The 15474-nt window shown below is 41.5% G+C and overlaps 1 protein-coding gene across 4 annotated transcripts in view; it reads right to left on the bottom strand.

Annotated features, from left to right (window-relative positions):
* LOC104364384 (LIM domain containing preferred translocation partner in lipoma) overlaps nucleotides 1-15474 on the bottom strand; it is a 335033-nt gene that overhangs the window by 33580 nt on the left and 285979 nt on the right. For all 4 annotated transcript variants that reach the window (XM_042796896.1, XM_042796895.1, XM_042796901.1 and 1 more), the window contains one exon: nucleotides 11687-11856. In XM_042796896.1, coding sequence (XP_042652830.1) covers nucleotides 11687-11856 — 170 coding nt within the window. The remainder of the gene's footprint in view (nucleotides 1-11686; nucleotides 11857-15474) is intronic.

The following is a 15474-nucleotide window of genomic DNA, read 5'->3' as shown; positions in this document are numbered from 1 at the left end:
GGCATTCAAGTCTATAAAAAGGTGATTTTAAAATTTAACTGGTATGGTCTAAGTCTAAAATCCAAAGGTTAAGGGAATATTAGAAGGGTAATAATTCTATCTGATTAAACTTTTATCCGAAGTGACAATAAAATGTTCAAAATGAATTAAGGATTTTATTAACAGATGCAGAAGCTCTATAAAAGAGTTTGAAATCTAAGTAGCAGAGAGGAGAGGTTTTATGTTTTTTTTTTTTGTCTGGATGGAGGTGATATTGCTATAAAACTTTAATCTTATTGCCATGCCACAGTGAATGTAAACCTGTCAAAGGTAATAGAGCAAATAAGGACTGCTTTCTCTTCCTTCTCTGTGGTGCAAGGGCCTCTTTCCAGAATATAAGTAAGAATATGTACATTCTATGTATGGCATTAATACTATAAGGTGACAGACACATGTAGACAGGTTATGTGCTGGTGATTCACCTGTACTTCTGCTGGTTGGAGTAGCCCCAAGGTGGTAAGTACAGGCAAGTTATATGGACCATTCCAAATGAGCACTGAGTGAAAATTGGTGCTATGCCACCAGGGACTCTTCAGAACATTTCAGCTTTTCCAAAATGGAATTAACTATTTCAGGACTGTTTCAGATATTTTAGTTGTTTATTAGTACCTTTGTGTAATAAGAGGATCACACCAATCTCTGAGCCCTTGAACAAATGCATTTTACTACCTTAGACTGATTAAGTTTAAGCCAGCCATAAATCTGTGGAACAGGATAAAATACAAGACTTTTGTAAAAATTGTTACTAAAAGAAGGGCATATATTACTTAGAGCAGAGCTCTGCTCCATCAGGACAGTTTAGGCTTAGTAGCATCTGCCAGCCATGATTTAGGCAATCACTAATTTCTCCTTCTGCTTTGCTGCCACTAAATTCTGGCAACTTGGTTGCCTTGGTGATAGCTGCAGTGTCTGTGGCAGATGCACTGGAAGACATCTTGCAAAGTGGTTTGGCTTTCCCAGGGACTCTTGAGCCTTTTGCATGTTGGCCAGAGTGCTGCAGTGGCCACTTGTGTCACAGTGGCTATTCCACCATCCCCCAAACCCAGCAATGCCAGCAGCAGGCACAACCTGGCCCCCAACCTGCCTCCATCACCCAGGGCTCAGCCTCTCTCGCTCCCTGCAAAGGCCCATCATGTGCTACAGCTGCCCCTACTTGTTGCTGAGGAGTGAGCCCAAAATGCAGCTTCAGGGATGCCCATACGCTTCTTTTGCCCTACACGACCCACGAGAAAAGCGCAGCTCCTAAGAGGAGCAACTGACTGTGAATTGCCAAGGAGACTAGGATGACAAACAAATATTTTTCTTTTCACAACAGAACATAAATATTTGGCAGAGCATTTAATTTAAAAAAGTCTAGAAGTTACTCAAATCGAGTAGAGAACGTTGCTATGATGTTCATTTGCTTCCTAAAATATGACCAGTCACAGATGGCTTGCTGTAGGAAATATTAAATTAATTTTTAAAAGTGTTGTCTGGCTTTAACACAGATTGCATTTACACAGATACCTCTGTTGGTGGAATGCCAAGATGGTGTAATGGTTCAAACACGTCCTTAAACAAAAAACTACATTGTCAAGAGCTAATGGAATATGCATACTTAAAATCTCAATACCTGATAACATCCGAAAGTTAATTTACATTTCAACACTGGGGCTTTTTTCCACTCCTGCTATATTTCTCTTCACAAGCAAGGGAAAATATCCAGGTTTGGTCAGTAGCAACTTCTAGGTTTTGGGCACCATAACCATAATTTGTTTCAGAGTAGTTTGAAAAAATACCTACATAAAGAGCATTTGGTAACATGAGAATCTGGAAACAACATAAGGCCACTTAGTGTTAGAGTCAAATAGCAAGGACGTAAATACAATGAGCCACAGCATTAAACTAGCACATGTTAGCATATTAACTTCAGCAAGACAATAAAAATCAAAACAATACAAATATCTTTTCCAATCCCCAGCATCTGCAGGAGACTATTCATATGGTGCCTGAAGAAGCCTATTGAATCCCTGCTTTATACCTGAAACCAAAGATGTTACAAAGTTTTCTTCCCCCCCCCCCCCCCCCCCCTTCATGAAGCTCCATTTTTGACAACAGCAAAAGCCTTTGGAAACATGGGCAAGTAGAATAAAAATGGCCACCAGTTTCCAATTCCCTGGACATACTGCACTGCCTTAGAGAGCTGTGTGGTAAATCTGCTTTAAGAGTTACAGCATCAGGTTGCTGTGAAAAACCCACATGGTGCTTCTACGTCAAACATTTGTCAGGAAACAGCAGCCAGGGAAAAGCAGAAGCAATGTTGTGCGGATCTCATCACTCATTTTAAACCATCCAGACGCCTCACCAGCTCCACGCTTGCCAGTGTGCCATCGCTACCTCAACTCACACGGATGGTCCTCACAGGGTTGGGCAGAGATACAGGGACCACAGGTCTCGCTGGCCACATTAACCAATGTGCTGTCTGCTCCTGTGAAAGCTGCTACCTATCAGCGCACAGTAATCTCTTGTCCCCAGCAAATGCCACAGCACTGGAGTTGAGCTATAATCTGGTCTTCATTCTACCCAAAATACCCCAGTGGATGATTATCTCTTCTGTCAATATTGTGCTTGGCCCACAGCATTATAATCAATGCAGCTGAGAAAAAACAACATACTTGCAATTTGCTTTGACCCTCCATGAGCACCAAACACTCACCATACTATTAGAACCAATAAACTTTTTCTCCTGTCATCATTCATGCTTGTTGCGCTTTCCCTAAACTGGCATGATTTTGGTTTTTTCCTAACCAGAAATCTACCAAGCCCACTGGGGTTTGTGTGTGTGTGTGTGTGTGTGTGCCATGGCAAATTAAACAGTTTGCTCTACTGCAAACAAACACTGCACACAGGCAAACTGATGTCCTGGAGTGAAGAAACAGAGGCAGGACGCTAGAGGGAGGATCGACTCACAGACTGAGTTTTTGCCAGAACAAATTCCTCAGTGTGGCTTCACCAAGGAGACGGCTGAAGTGGCACGCTGCAATAGCCCGCTCACCTCCCTGGCACTCAGGTTTACAAATCACTGTTTGGACCGAAGTAAGAAGGCATCTGGAATCAGAAAGCAAGACAAGACTTTCTGTTCTCTGCAAGGCTGCTAAGGGGAAATCATACCTGCTGAATCCAAACACACCCCTTTCAGGACAGATTCAGCTCTGTTACTGGCAGGTATCACAGCCTGGCTGCAAGGCCTATGCTTTACCAGGAGCTCTACTAGCATAGCATCAGCAGTGCAAAATAATCAAGAGGGCTTGCTAAAAATATTAACCCTGTATTTACTTCAGTGAGTTCTGATTTTTTTTATCTCTGGACACTGGAGCATTGACATCACTGCTTTAGGAAGGACAGAGCAAACTCAGTAATACACTGATCTGATGGAAAGGCACACCTAAATTAAAGGCCCTATCTCAAATAAATCACAGCCTTTCCAAAATAATTGTATTCAGCAGTTTGAATTGACAAATAAATATGCAGTTTACAAGCAAGCAGTAGGACTTCATGGAAGGGAAAACTGTTGTGGTACCTCTCACCCTCCTGAGTTTTCCAAGAGCCCTCACTCAGCTTTCAGCTGCTCATTTCATACTCATGCCCAGTCTCCAAACAGCAGTAGTTTGAGGAGAGGAAGAAAAGAGAGGTAGATCTTCACTTGAAGATCTTTGCAGGCTGAACTGAAACTAGCCAGAACACTGGGACACTGAAAACCCGAGGACATGGTTTGTGGTCCTAGTCAGGTCACTTGAGCTCAGAACGGGGGAAGCAGGGCTAGGAAAGACCCCTGGGTCTGCCCTTGCCTAGAGAAGGCTTGACTACATCTTAACTGTTCTTTACAGATGTTTGTCCCACCTGCCCTTGAAGGCTTTTGGCAATGGAGATCCATGCCCTAAACAAACTGGATTTAATCTTCTTGCGGTCAGTTCTCTATCTGGAACATGGAGGCAAAGCCACTGCCTTTCCCCTACACCTTGCTGCTGTTTACCAGGAAGGTTTTTAGAGACAGAGGCTATCGTCTGTCATTCACTAACACACCACAATGAGAGTTTATTACAGCGAGATCTCTAGGTGCTACTCAGATAGCACCAAAGCATTCAAAGGGTGAAACAAATAATTTGCTAAGAAGGTGAAGTACAATTGAAAGAAAAGCAGAGATGAATGCTACAAACACTAGACATGGCTCTAATACCCATCTACTACAAAGATGTTGGTGCATAAGACTATTCTTTCCTTATAAGATGTTTCTGCTAGCTTTCAAAGGCAGACAAGAGCTGGGCTACCTTCTAAAGGGAAATCTCAACACACATCTTGAAGTCATTGCTAAATGACTTCACCATCCCCTCTATTGTAGTATGATACATAAGCAGATGTATAGCCAGGAGCCATGAAATCCCACTGGTCCTGCAGAAAGGGAGACTATTTTCTTCATAAGAATATACACTTGGTCATTGGAATTCACCCTGTGAGGCGAGAAATTCACTGAATGGCAGCAGCTGGTCCTTCACAATATCATTTTATTTCAGTTACACTAAACTCCCTCCACAAAGTTTCCCATGGCATAGTTTTTCTAGATTATACACGTCAAATCAATGCTTAGTTCATATAATCAAATATGATAAATACCTCTAATTATAAAAGCGCAAGACACGAGTCAAGAAGACAATTCAAGTTGTTATGGCTGCCAACATATGCAGGAAGAAAGATCTGGATTCTAGCAAGCCATCACAAAAGTCTCAAGCAGGCCCAGGTGTGGAGGAAGAGTCTTCACCTAATAAGGACACATTCTTAAAGATGGACCATGGAGAGGAGTGGGAAATGATCCACCCATCCCTAGCAAAATTTTGAGCTACCAAGACATCATTGAACTATTTATTTGGCACTTCACACCCAATCTTTCAACACATATGTACCTATTAAGATGCCATTCAGCACTGTGGTGGCTTTTCCAGAAATATCCTCCTCAAAACACTGCTATCATTGGTCATATTAAGTTGCTTTACCTCCATAATCCATAGCTGGTCTTCCTCTAAAGCAACACTCCACTCACCTTTCTGAAGGTCAATTACACCAAGGCATGACCTCATCTTCTTACTACCTACTTCAACATCAATCATCTGCATTTGCAATAGTCAACACCATGAAGGCAAACAGCAAATGTAGGTTGAAAACAGGGTATACTACACCTTTAATCCCATCAAGTGATTTGGACCAGTTAGCCAAGCACATCCTGCTGAGAAAAGAATAATTTCATTCTCTAAGCTGGCCTCAGCAGACAAGAGTGTGGTCTCACTCAGAGATGACTCCGCCAAGGTGAGCACAGTGCAGTTATTGGCAGGGCTCACACTCTCATGTCTTCGAAAAGCACTAGGAATTTTTATTCCTACAGACTTGGTTTGTAGAATACTTGTCCTGTCCTTGTTGAACAGCGAGATGAATTGGCTCTGTCCTCTTTGGTATGAGTCTCATTCTCCACAGAGGAGTTCCTATATAGCATACCTCAACATCTCATGGTATTCTTTCTTCCCATTCCTTATAATTCCAGTTTAGAAAGGAAGTTGACTCCCCAGGAAATCAACCTTTTCCTCCTGACTAGCAACAAAATAAAAGGCATGACCCAAACCCTATCACAGCTAGTAGGCCACTGAAAAAAAAGATCCAGGCTTTAAGAGGGTCAGCTAAGTTCAGCATCCGTCCCAGTTTTGACGGAAGCTGCTTCACTGACATATCCTCTCACACACACATTTTTGTACCTCCTAGACTTGGACTCCTGGAAGCTCCAGGTGCAGCTTATGCAATAGCACCCCATCCTCCGCTATTTTATGCCCAGATTGCACAAGACCATTTACCACTCAAAGTAGTAGCACTGAGCTTATGGCCGCCACTCCGCCCCCACCTTCCATCTGTATTTTTTATATCAGCCGTTGCTGGGTGGTATTAATAGAAAGGACTGTTACACTCTTAAGGGATTTATTATTTTTTTCAGTTTTACAAACACGATCAGTTTACCAGGAATGACACTCTTCCCTTGTCATGAATTTTTTTCCCACGAAGTTATCAATTGGGCCTAGACTAGCAAATTTATCAAAACTAATAATCAATAGGATTAAAAAGCTAATGATCAATAGCATTAAATGATGCCTGTAAGAAACCAAAACTCTGGACCTGCTTCATGTCTGCTGTGCCCATGGCCCTCTTCTGCTGTGAGTTAAGAAATATCCAGGGCAGGAGCCCGCTGTTGCCTGGTGCAGCCAAGCTGCATCTCTCTGCTACGGCAGTTGAGACTTAATGTTTTTAGATCCTCGGGTCACAGGTTCAGCTCCCTGCTGCTGATGACTCACGCAGGAGCACCGAACTAAAACTAGCAACACCAGCTTTTTTCTAGGGGAGGACTGAAGAAGAGCATTGATCTCAATGAAATATTTCGAGGGCAGAAAAATTCCACCACGTAAAGAGTGCGTGACTTATCTTTAGTTTATTTTATATTTTTGTTCCAGTTGTCATTTTGAATTCAAACTCTATGGAAGGCAGGCATAATAGTCTTAATGATCCCATTGAGTAGTTTAAATTCAAATTGTGGAGCACTCGCAATACCATGCTGGCAGCACTTTCCATAAATTACTCTCAAATTCAATACGTTGCTTGACAAAAACAAGAATAAAGGGCTTTTTACTTTAAAAAGAAGAAAACTTGTATCATAAAAAAAAAAATCTTTAAATTATAGTTTCTCTTTTCTGGTCCAATTTAAATTGTTACATGGTTGCTAAATTAGTGCTGTAATCTCTGCTTACAAATTGCAGAATTATTTTTAAAAATAGATGTAATTTCGCTGAAGGGATCAACCTTACACTTTAAGCCACATGTGCTGAAGGTAGCTGCTCTTGCACAGCTTTCAAACCACACTCATGTGCACACACAGGGAGAAGTTTACAACACCAGTTGCACTGAATCTGATAGCAGTTTTACCAGAGATTTCAATGAGCACAAATTGGGTTAACACCAACATTTTAGAATGATTAGCAAATTTAAGCTTTCCCAGAATGCTCCATGGTACCAGTGGCTCTAGTCGTACCATTTCATAAAACATCAGCATTTCTCTTGTTTTCTGAACTATTTTCTCCTACTGAAGCACAGCCTGATAGGCCAGGAAGTTAGGAGCTAGTAAGAGAGAAAAACCTTGAAGATTTTTTTTTTTTTTCACAAAACCAATAATCGGGGGAAAAAGTAAAGCACTACGATCCTGAGTTTAAAGCTAGGGAATGGCAGTGATCAGGGCAGGACTTCCACACACAGTTCTTCCCCTTCAAGCACTTCCACAGCTCTAGTACTATGCATAGATGAACCTGACCCTGCAAAATCCTTGTGAATGATCTTCGGAGTAAGGTTTAAGGCCACATCTTCAATATCTCACAGTGCGCAGCAGAAACAGGAAGCCGTGATCCCCGGGCCTCCACAGGGCACTACAGAGCATACCCACCATCTTCCTCCATGCTAGCCAGAAGACAGACATGAGACAGTTTCTTCTCTCTCCTTCAATTGCTCATCATTTCTAGCCCACCAGTTCTCTGAACTCTGTCATCTGACCCTGGCTATTTCTGCTTTGCATGGTTAGTTATTTCTGCTTTCCTGTCCCCTGCTCCATCGCACCATGGTTCTTCCCTCAAGGCCCAGCAGTGGGTCACATTGACTTGGACACAGCAGAGGAAACCTTCAGGAGCCAAGAGCATCTGCAAGATCTTGCTGCTTTCTGTGCTAACTGCAGGTGCTCAGCACCTCTCAGCCCTCAACCTCGGAGAGCTTATCTCCAACTGCCAACCACCAGACTGCCAGGAAAGGGGATAAAGAATGGAGGAAAATTTCCACATCCTGGAGAAAGTCATCAGGACATCAAAGAACATCCCATTCACAAAACAGCAGCATCACTCTTGCCAGACCAGCGTGTCTGGTTAACCTTGTGTTCAGTCCTTAGGATAATACGGTATTTGGAAAGCAGACAGCTGGCACTGCTCTAACATCTTGCTCTTCAATCTTTTATAACAACGGTTCCACTGATATTACTATTAACCTTTTCTCTGCACTGAGTCCAGAGCTAAAATCTCTTCAACTACTTAGAGGAAGCAAACCAAATGTTTTGTCAGTAATTTGTCCTGTAAGGGAGGGGAAAAGTATACTGATAACATACTGCAGACACAGCATTCATCCCGTGTACAGCAGTACACTGGTTATGCTGGAAACCCTATCATGATATTTCAGATGTTACTGGACTGTCATAATGACTAGGAGACATCTGTCTCCTATTAACACTTTATTTTTTACAGTTGCTTTTAGTTCAGCAGAAGTGTCTTAATGGAGAAGACTGGTACTCTTTTAGAAATAAGATCAATAATGAAAGAATCCTTGGATGCAGAGCAAAACCAGCAAACACATTGGCAACAGAACTCACTGCATTCATAAGAAGTAACAGGAAATGATAGTGACTGGCTTTTGGATGGGGGGATTTTTGTGTGAAAGAAATTAACTCTGGCATTCAAATTCCCATTAGGAAAAATACTTCTTTTTAAACAGGTGATTGATGTCCTGAGATGTTAATTCAGACTTCTGGGGAATTTCATCTTAACTGTGTCACTGATAAATAATGCCAGAAACAAAAACAAAACAAAAAACCAACAACCCTTCTGTAGGCTATTTAGGCTTGGTATTGACTAACCAGTAATTAAATACAGCTCTTCGCAGCAATCTTAATTATGGCTTCACTCCACCACAACTAAGAAGAGTCATATAATAAACTGAGAAGATTAGCCAATTCTAACTGTTGAAAAACGTGTATTTTTATTTTTGCACATAGTTTTTATGTGCATAAGGCCACAAGTCACACAAGGGAATTATTTAAAAAAAAGAAAATCAAAGAATTAATGAATTCATATATCATGACCAGGCAAATATTACAGTTTGTTTTCTATATATAAATGAAGCAGCTTGGCCTAATAGCTTGCATAATAGGTCAAGAGTTTTGGACTTGGGGAACAAGGGATGTGTGCTAGAAATCAGTATGAATTAGGTAGAACAGTAAACAAGCTTCATTGAATTACTCAGATTTATACCAGCTGAGAATCCTGTTTTCTCAGCTGGCCACAGCCATGGATTAGCTGTGCAATCTTGTGCTAGTCACAGAGGCTCCCCTTTTCATTAGAAGTCAGGTCCGCAGGCATCTGAGTTTGTGTTCTTCAGAACCATTGATTTCCTACAGAACTAGGGCTCCAAGTGTCCAAGTTACTTTCTGATAATGGGACTTGGGGAAGCTCCAAAAAAAAAAAAAAAAAAAAATCAGAGACCACAATTCAGCAAAATCCTTAAGTACAGGCTAGATTTTAAGCAGGTCATTAACTCTCATTGACTTCAGTATGACCGCATCACACATCTAAAGTCAAAAGCATTCAGCTTGTGCCTCAGCAATTTAAGGGCCCCCAATCCATTTGCAAGAACAACTTGCAAGCCTAGCTCAGGCCCTCAGTGTACTTAAGCACTCATCATCCTACTGAAGCCAATGCAGACCTCATTTCATTAAAAAAAAAAAAATCAATGATACATATGCTCTACAACACAAATTCCTCAGGCCTAAACCCAATAACATGGCAGGTGCCTAGATCCCTTGTAGATCTGGCTTTCAGCAATGCAGAGTCCTGAGCTTTCTGAAAGGTATTGAGACTTAGGCTCCCAATACTTGTTTCCTCCACATCGAAGAGTTTAGTATGTGCTTGGGTGTTTTTTTTTTTTTTTTTCTTTTTTTTTTTCCTTTGATGCATAAGATTGCCAGATTCGTGCTTTCCATTTCCCACTCACGTTACCAGCCGTCCAGCTACACATAAGTAGCCTCATCAGCATTGCCATCCTTTCCCCTGCATGTGCAGCAGTAGATGGACCCAGACATGTTTTGGGTTAAGTCCATAACCAGGTTTTTGTGGAAAGCATGGATAAACATTTAAAGGCCCCTCCTGGTTATATAAAAGAAAGCTATTAAAAGTTTACTCTGTACTCAGAGCTGCAAAGCCATATCACAGAACTCACAAATGCAGATGCAACCAGGCAATTATCATTCCTTTATCCCTTAAATAGATAGAAGATAAATTTGAAAGAAAATGAGGAACAGAATCCTTCTCCCCTTCCTTTTTTATCCTTTTATCTCCCAATGTAGGAAGTTTACTGAACCCTTGCCAACAATTCACTCAGGCTAATGAAGTGTATAAGTAATGGGATTAAATAATCTTAAACCATTACTACAGTGGCTAATGCAGATGTTTTCTCAAACTAAAGAAGATGAGTGGTGTAGAATGCATGCTTGATTTAAAAAAGAGGAAAAGAAAGCATCAATCTGCAAGAAGATGAAGTCAGTTCCAGCTTGAAGTCAATGAAATGTTTAATTCCAGTTACATAACGTTGCTCCAATGAATGCACCTTCCTGAAGTCTCCAGTGCTTTGCACACGGTCAGACTTGCCACAAAATTAATCTTAAATTTTTACGGTGCAATCATTTTAGTGAAAACAAAAATGGAAATGGTTTTAAAGGTACATATTCGATCATTTAGGTTTTAAAAGCCAGTTAACAAGGCCCATATATCACTGCCATTGTAAATAAGACAGAATCCTCCCCCTTTTTATATTCAGCAATAATCCCACTGCAAAGGCTCTGCAAAACCAGAAGGAATAATGGGATATTGCTGGCATTTTCAGAAATACATATTATTGCTTTAATTATAATTGGAATGCCAGAAATGTCAAGAAAACCATCAATTTTTACTTTCAGAAGTGTAAATCCAATTCTGGAAGGATCTCTTGTCCAGTGTTTATAAAAAGAACTCTGAATTGGAGGTTTAGAGAAAGACCTATCAATGCTTTTTAGAATGTTTTGGTGCTTGTCTTATTCTAAATTACAAGGATTATCCCTATATACTGTATGCTAAGGTCACACCAAGGTAAGGCCGCAGGCACGTTATCTGATGTTTCTTTAATTTGCAACTGCAACTGGTTCCAACTAGCTCTTATGGGAGCCTCTTAAAAGGTGTACCTCCTCAGAGCAACTGTTAATTGTTTTCTTTAAGAGCTTGTTGGAGGCATGAAATGAAATTTTAGGGCAAAGTAAGCTTCAAAAGATATCCAATTCAAAGACCCTTAGGTTCAGTAGAAGGACTTGCATCAAGCAATGTAAAGGTCTTGCTTTTAGAAGTTTTAGTGCTATCCTGCATCCCACCTCCTTAATCTTAGCAGGCAGCACAGTCTGTAAGCATTTTGGTATCAGGTTTCTCAAAACAGAAAGCTTCTGAGAATAACACTACTGCTTAAAAATCACTACATAGTCTGCTCCTTACAGAGCTGAAATAATCAAAAAAAGCACCTCTTTCCCCTGATTTGGCCACTTCATTTCAGAGATAGATTAGACCAAGAAACAAAGTTCAGCCAGGAAGCTGAAAAGATCAGAGTTCTGAAGACCACAGAAAAGCTGGTGCCCATGGTACTGCTATGGGATTGTCAGGTTTTAACTCTAAGGCAACTGTGGAGCAACGAAATAAATCAATGTTTCTAAAGTCTGTGCATTAAAATCAGGGTGCAAACAAGAGTGGGTACTTACAATATAGCAGGGCTCACAGTAGGCTTTCTTCTCCACTGCGTAGAAAGGTTGTCCCCTCAGCTTGTTGTTGCACATCATGCAGGTGAAGCACTCCACATGGAAGACCTGGTCCATGGCCGTGCAGCCCGTGCCTTCCCCAACAACATTCTCCCCACAGCGGGCACAGCGGCCTGTCACCAAAGGGAAAGGACAAAAGTCAAAGCAAGCTCCTGGTCTCAGGGGCAGAGAAGGTCCTCCCACAAGCCTGCGCTGCACAGTGGGCAAGGAGGACGTGGCAGCTCAGTCAACATGAGAGCAATTTGTGGCACTGCTGGCAAAGATCCAACACCACCAGAAGGAACTCCGGTGCTGGCCCATATGGAAAGATCTACAAAGGTTTGAAACTGGCTACTGAGACTGAACAGATACACAGTGCTGCTGCTGCTAGCCAGTGGTCATTGTAAGGATTCTGAGCCCCAGGTGCAAACCACTCAGCTATCATCTGACCCACCTACATAGTCATCCTCAGCTGCTCAGTTATATGGGATAAACCTGTGCCTAAAGCCTTGCCTCCACATGAAAGGCCTTTGTGGTAGGATTCCTCTTAAAGCTGCCTGGTAGCAGTGCAACTGTTACCATTTAAAGAGTAGTTTTTGTTTGTACAGCTCGAACCAATTCCCTCCATGAAGACAATTATACTGGTAAAGGATTTCGCTTCTTATGCAGTATAGCAGTATCAATCCTTGTTCTCTTACTAATGTGCTGATGCTGATCTAGTTGATATTTTAAATAATTCATGCACAAAGTCATGGAAGGTATTTAGGACAACCCTCATCCGCCCTATGCAGGAGAGCCTCACCAAAGGCAACAGAGCAAATATAGTCTGGAGCTTTGTCCCACTCAAAACGGTATTCTTCAGTTTGAGAATAATTGTGGTGTCCCTAGTCTTGAGACCCTGCACTTCTTCAAGGCTTTATGGGTGCAGTGGTATGGTCACTACGGGTGGGAAGGAAGGGAAGGGATGCAAAAGCTGAGGTGCAAGCAGGAACAGCGTTCAAAATAGAATTACTCATAAATGCATATACAAATAATATGTCTCTAATAATAATTAAATAACCCAGCAATGACATGATGTTTTTTCATACCATGGTGTGTGTTTATTGACCTTTTCAAACAGCTGCTGCAAAACTTCCTACAAGGACTTGGACATGCCTCGTCATCCCAACAGCAGGGCTGCTGTCCTTGTGCAGTACAACATCAATGTCCCTGCAATCATGACTTCTTCTCTACCTGTCCCAGACTCCAATGGGCTACATCCAGGCAACAAAGCAAGTAAGCTACTTTTGGATTCCTCAGAATGTGGCAGGAGGATATATATACACATTTGACATATATTAGGAAAGATTGGAAAAGAACCCAGATCATTCTGATTTGCTACAACAGCGTAACTGTAGTTGGCATTATACAGGACAGTTCCTGACTCAAACAGCTCTTAGTCTGAGCAATGTGGAGAGAGAAGTCACCAGGTAATTCCAGACAAGCCTGGAACGACACCCCCTCCCCACCCAACCCCTCCCCCCCCCCCGCCAAAAAAAAAGAAGGAATTAATAATGTCGTTTTTATACTTAACTTTCTTTAGCATTTGTTATTATGACAGTTTTGTGCTTTGATCACTCCACCATAATGTTTCTTGTGAGGACTCCTTTTTTATGATCAGAGAAGGAATGCAGGGTTCCCAGCATGGTGGTGAGGCTAGAGAGCATGGGGGAAGAATGGAAAAAAACACGAGGACTAGGAAGATGAAAAAAAAAAAAAACAACCCACTGGAGAGAACCACAGGAGAAGTACTGCTCTGGGAAGGAGGCAGAAGAAACCTACTGTATATACCACAGGAGCTGCATGTACAACAGGAGAGCACTGCTTGGTCCTGTGTGCAGACAAGACCAAGCATGCTCCGGGACCTTCTCCAAACTGCTCGAGTAGCTGGGCTGTAATATAAAGAGACATCTGGGGAGTAGTTAATATCTTTATATATAAAACATGAAATTGAAAGCCATTAGTGTATTACTTTACACAGTGTTTTTCCAGAGGGAATATTCCACTGAAGAATTTATTTTCCCTGGTGTGCCATTCTGTGATCATCCGGTATTATTTTTATGAGGCATTTGGACATGGAATAATGTAGTGTCTATGCAAACACTTCTCAGCTTTCTTTGTTAACATCTGAGTAGAACATGTGGGAATCTTTTCTTCCCCTTCTCTTCTTCTCACATTTATAATTTAGCCAGCTCTTGTGTACTTCAACACTTATCTTCCTCTTTGACCAAGACACCTCTTCATTTGCTGCAAAAGCTGTCTATATATAGACCATACTTCTGACTGTACGTCTCGTGTCAGGAGACCTGGGTGTGTTTTCTAACTCAAATATATACTCTTGTAATCTCTGGCAAATCACTTGCTGCCTTTGTACCTCCATCCTCTCTTTGAGCAAAGGGCATAAAGACATCTTCTCTGCCTCCCAAAGGTGCCCTGAGGTTACATTTCTGCATAGCTCCAAGGCATTCCCCAACTACACTGCTGGTGGCTAGGTACAAACCAAAGAGCAGCACAACAGAAGTCTTGGCCAACTTCTCTCCTTGAAGTTGGTATTTCCTTAGGCTTTCCTTCTTCTTTCTGGGTTTTTCCACAGAAGATTCCCAATGACAGACTTAACCCATCTACATTTATGAGAAGTCCAGATTCTGCTATTATGTACAGACAGAAATGTTCCTGTAAACTCTCACACAGGAAAACTTAAAGAAAGCTTCCTTTTTCATAAGTTTATATGCAAATTGTAACATTGTGGCCCGGAGCAAACCATGTTCTTCATGAGACATGGCCACTCCAGTAAGAATCAAAACACAAGCTCTGTGCCTAGCACCACCCCCAACTGAGTCACTTGCCCAAAGGGCAAAAGCAAGTAAGCCAAAATATTAAAATTTGGGAGATTGCAGTTAGGTGGCTGGATTGACGTAAAGGCATGTGGGCAAATACACAACTGATCTGGCTTGCAGTGATGTGGCTGTTAGAGGTTGTACTTTCTGCAGATTTTGGTGCAATCTATAAGACTTGTGTAAAACCAGATCATTTCCCCCGACTCCTGTGCCTCACTCAAACTTGGTTAAAAATGGCTATTAGTTTCAAGTATTATTGGTGAGGGAGGAACTGACAGACAGACAGGCACATGCACACAGGCGGTGGGATTGCACAAGCCTCATTTCCTTAGAAAACCAGAAAAACCCCACTAAAAACAATGTATCTATCATTATGTCTGATAAAAACAAAACAAAGGTCTGTTTTTCCTATGTGCCAATTACCAACGGTGAAGGTATTTGTGGTTGGACTCACCACAATTAAGTACTCACACATGTTCCCCATTTTAATATTTTCACACTGGTTGAAATAACCCAGTCCGTTGTGTGCAGAATACCCATGAGTGAATACAGAACAAGTTGCACTGCTTATTGGGAAAGAAGTAGCAAAGGCAAAGCTTGCAAGACTCAAGAACAAACAGATTGCACAAAAAAGATTACACAAATAATCTAAGAGAAAAATAGCAGGCAGCGTATTACAGTAGAAACACAGAACAACGTGACCCATTTGCTTCCCACAGAGACAAACAGCACTTAAAAGGCAGCTTAAAGACAAAGGACAAAATTAGTACTAAACTGCATGAAGATGAAACTATGTCATTTCAACATTCTTCTTTTGCCCCTTCAGCCCTTTTTAGGTTCCTTTTCAAGATCATTTGAGCAAAACTAGAAGGTGAT

This window comes from Tyto alba, unplaced genomic scaffold (assembly GCF_018691265.1).
Source record: "Tyto alba isolate M040663 unplaced genomic scaffold, T.alba_DEE_v4.0 Super-Scaffold_10, whole genome shotgun sequence".
Lineage (NCBI taxonomy): Eukaryota > Metazoa > Chordata > Aves > Strigiformes > Tytonidae > Tyto > Tyto alba.
Note: the sequence above shows the minus strand (reverse complement) of the source record. Positions and strands in the feature narration are given on the sequence as shown.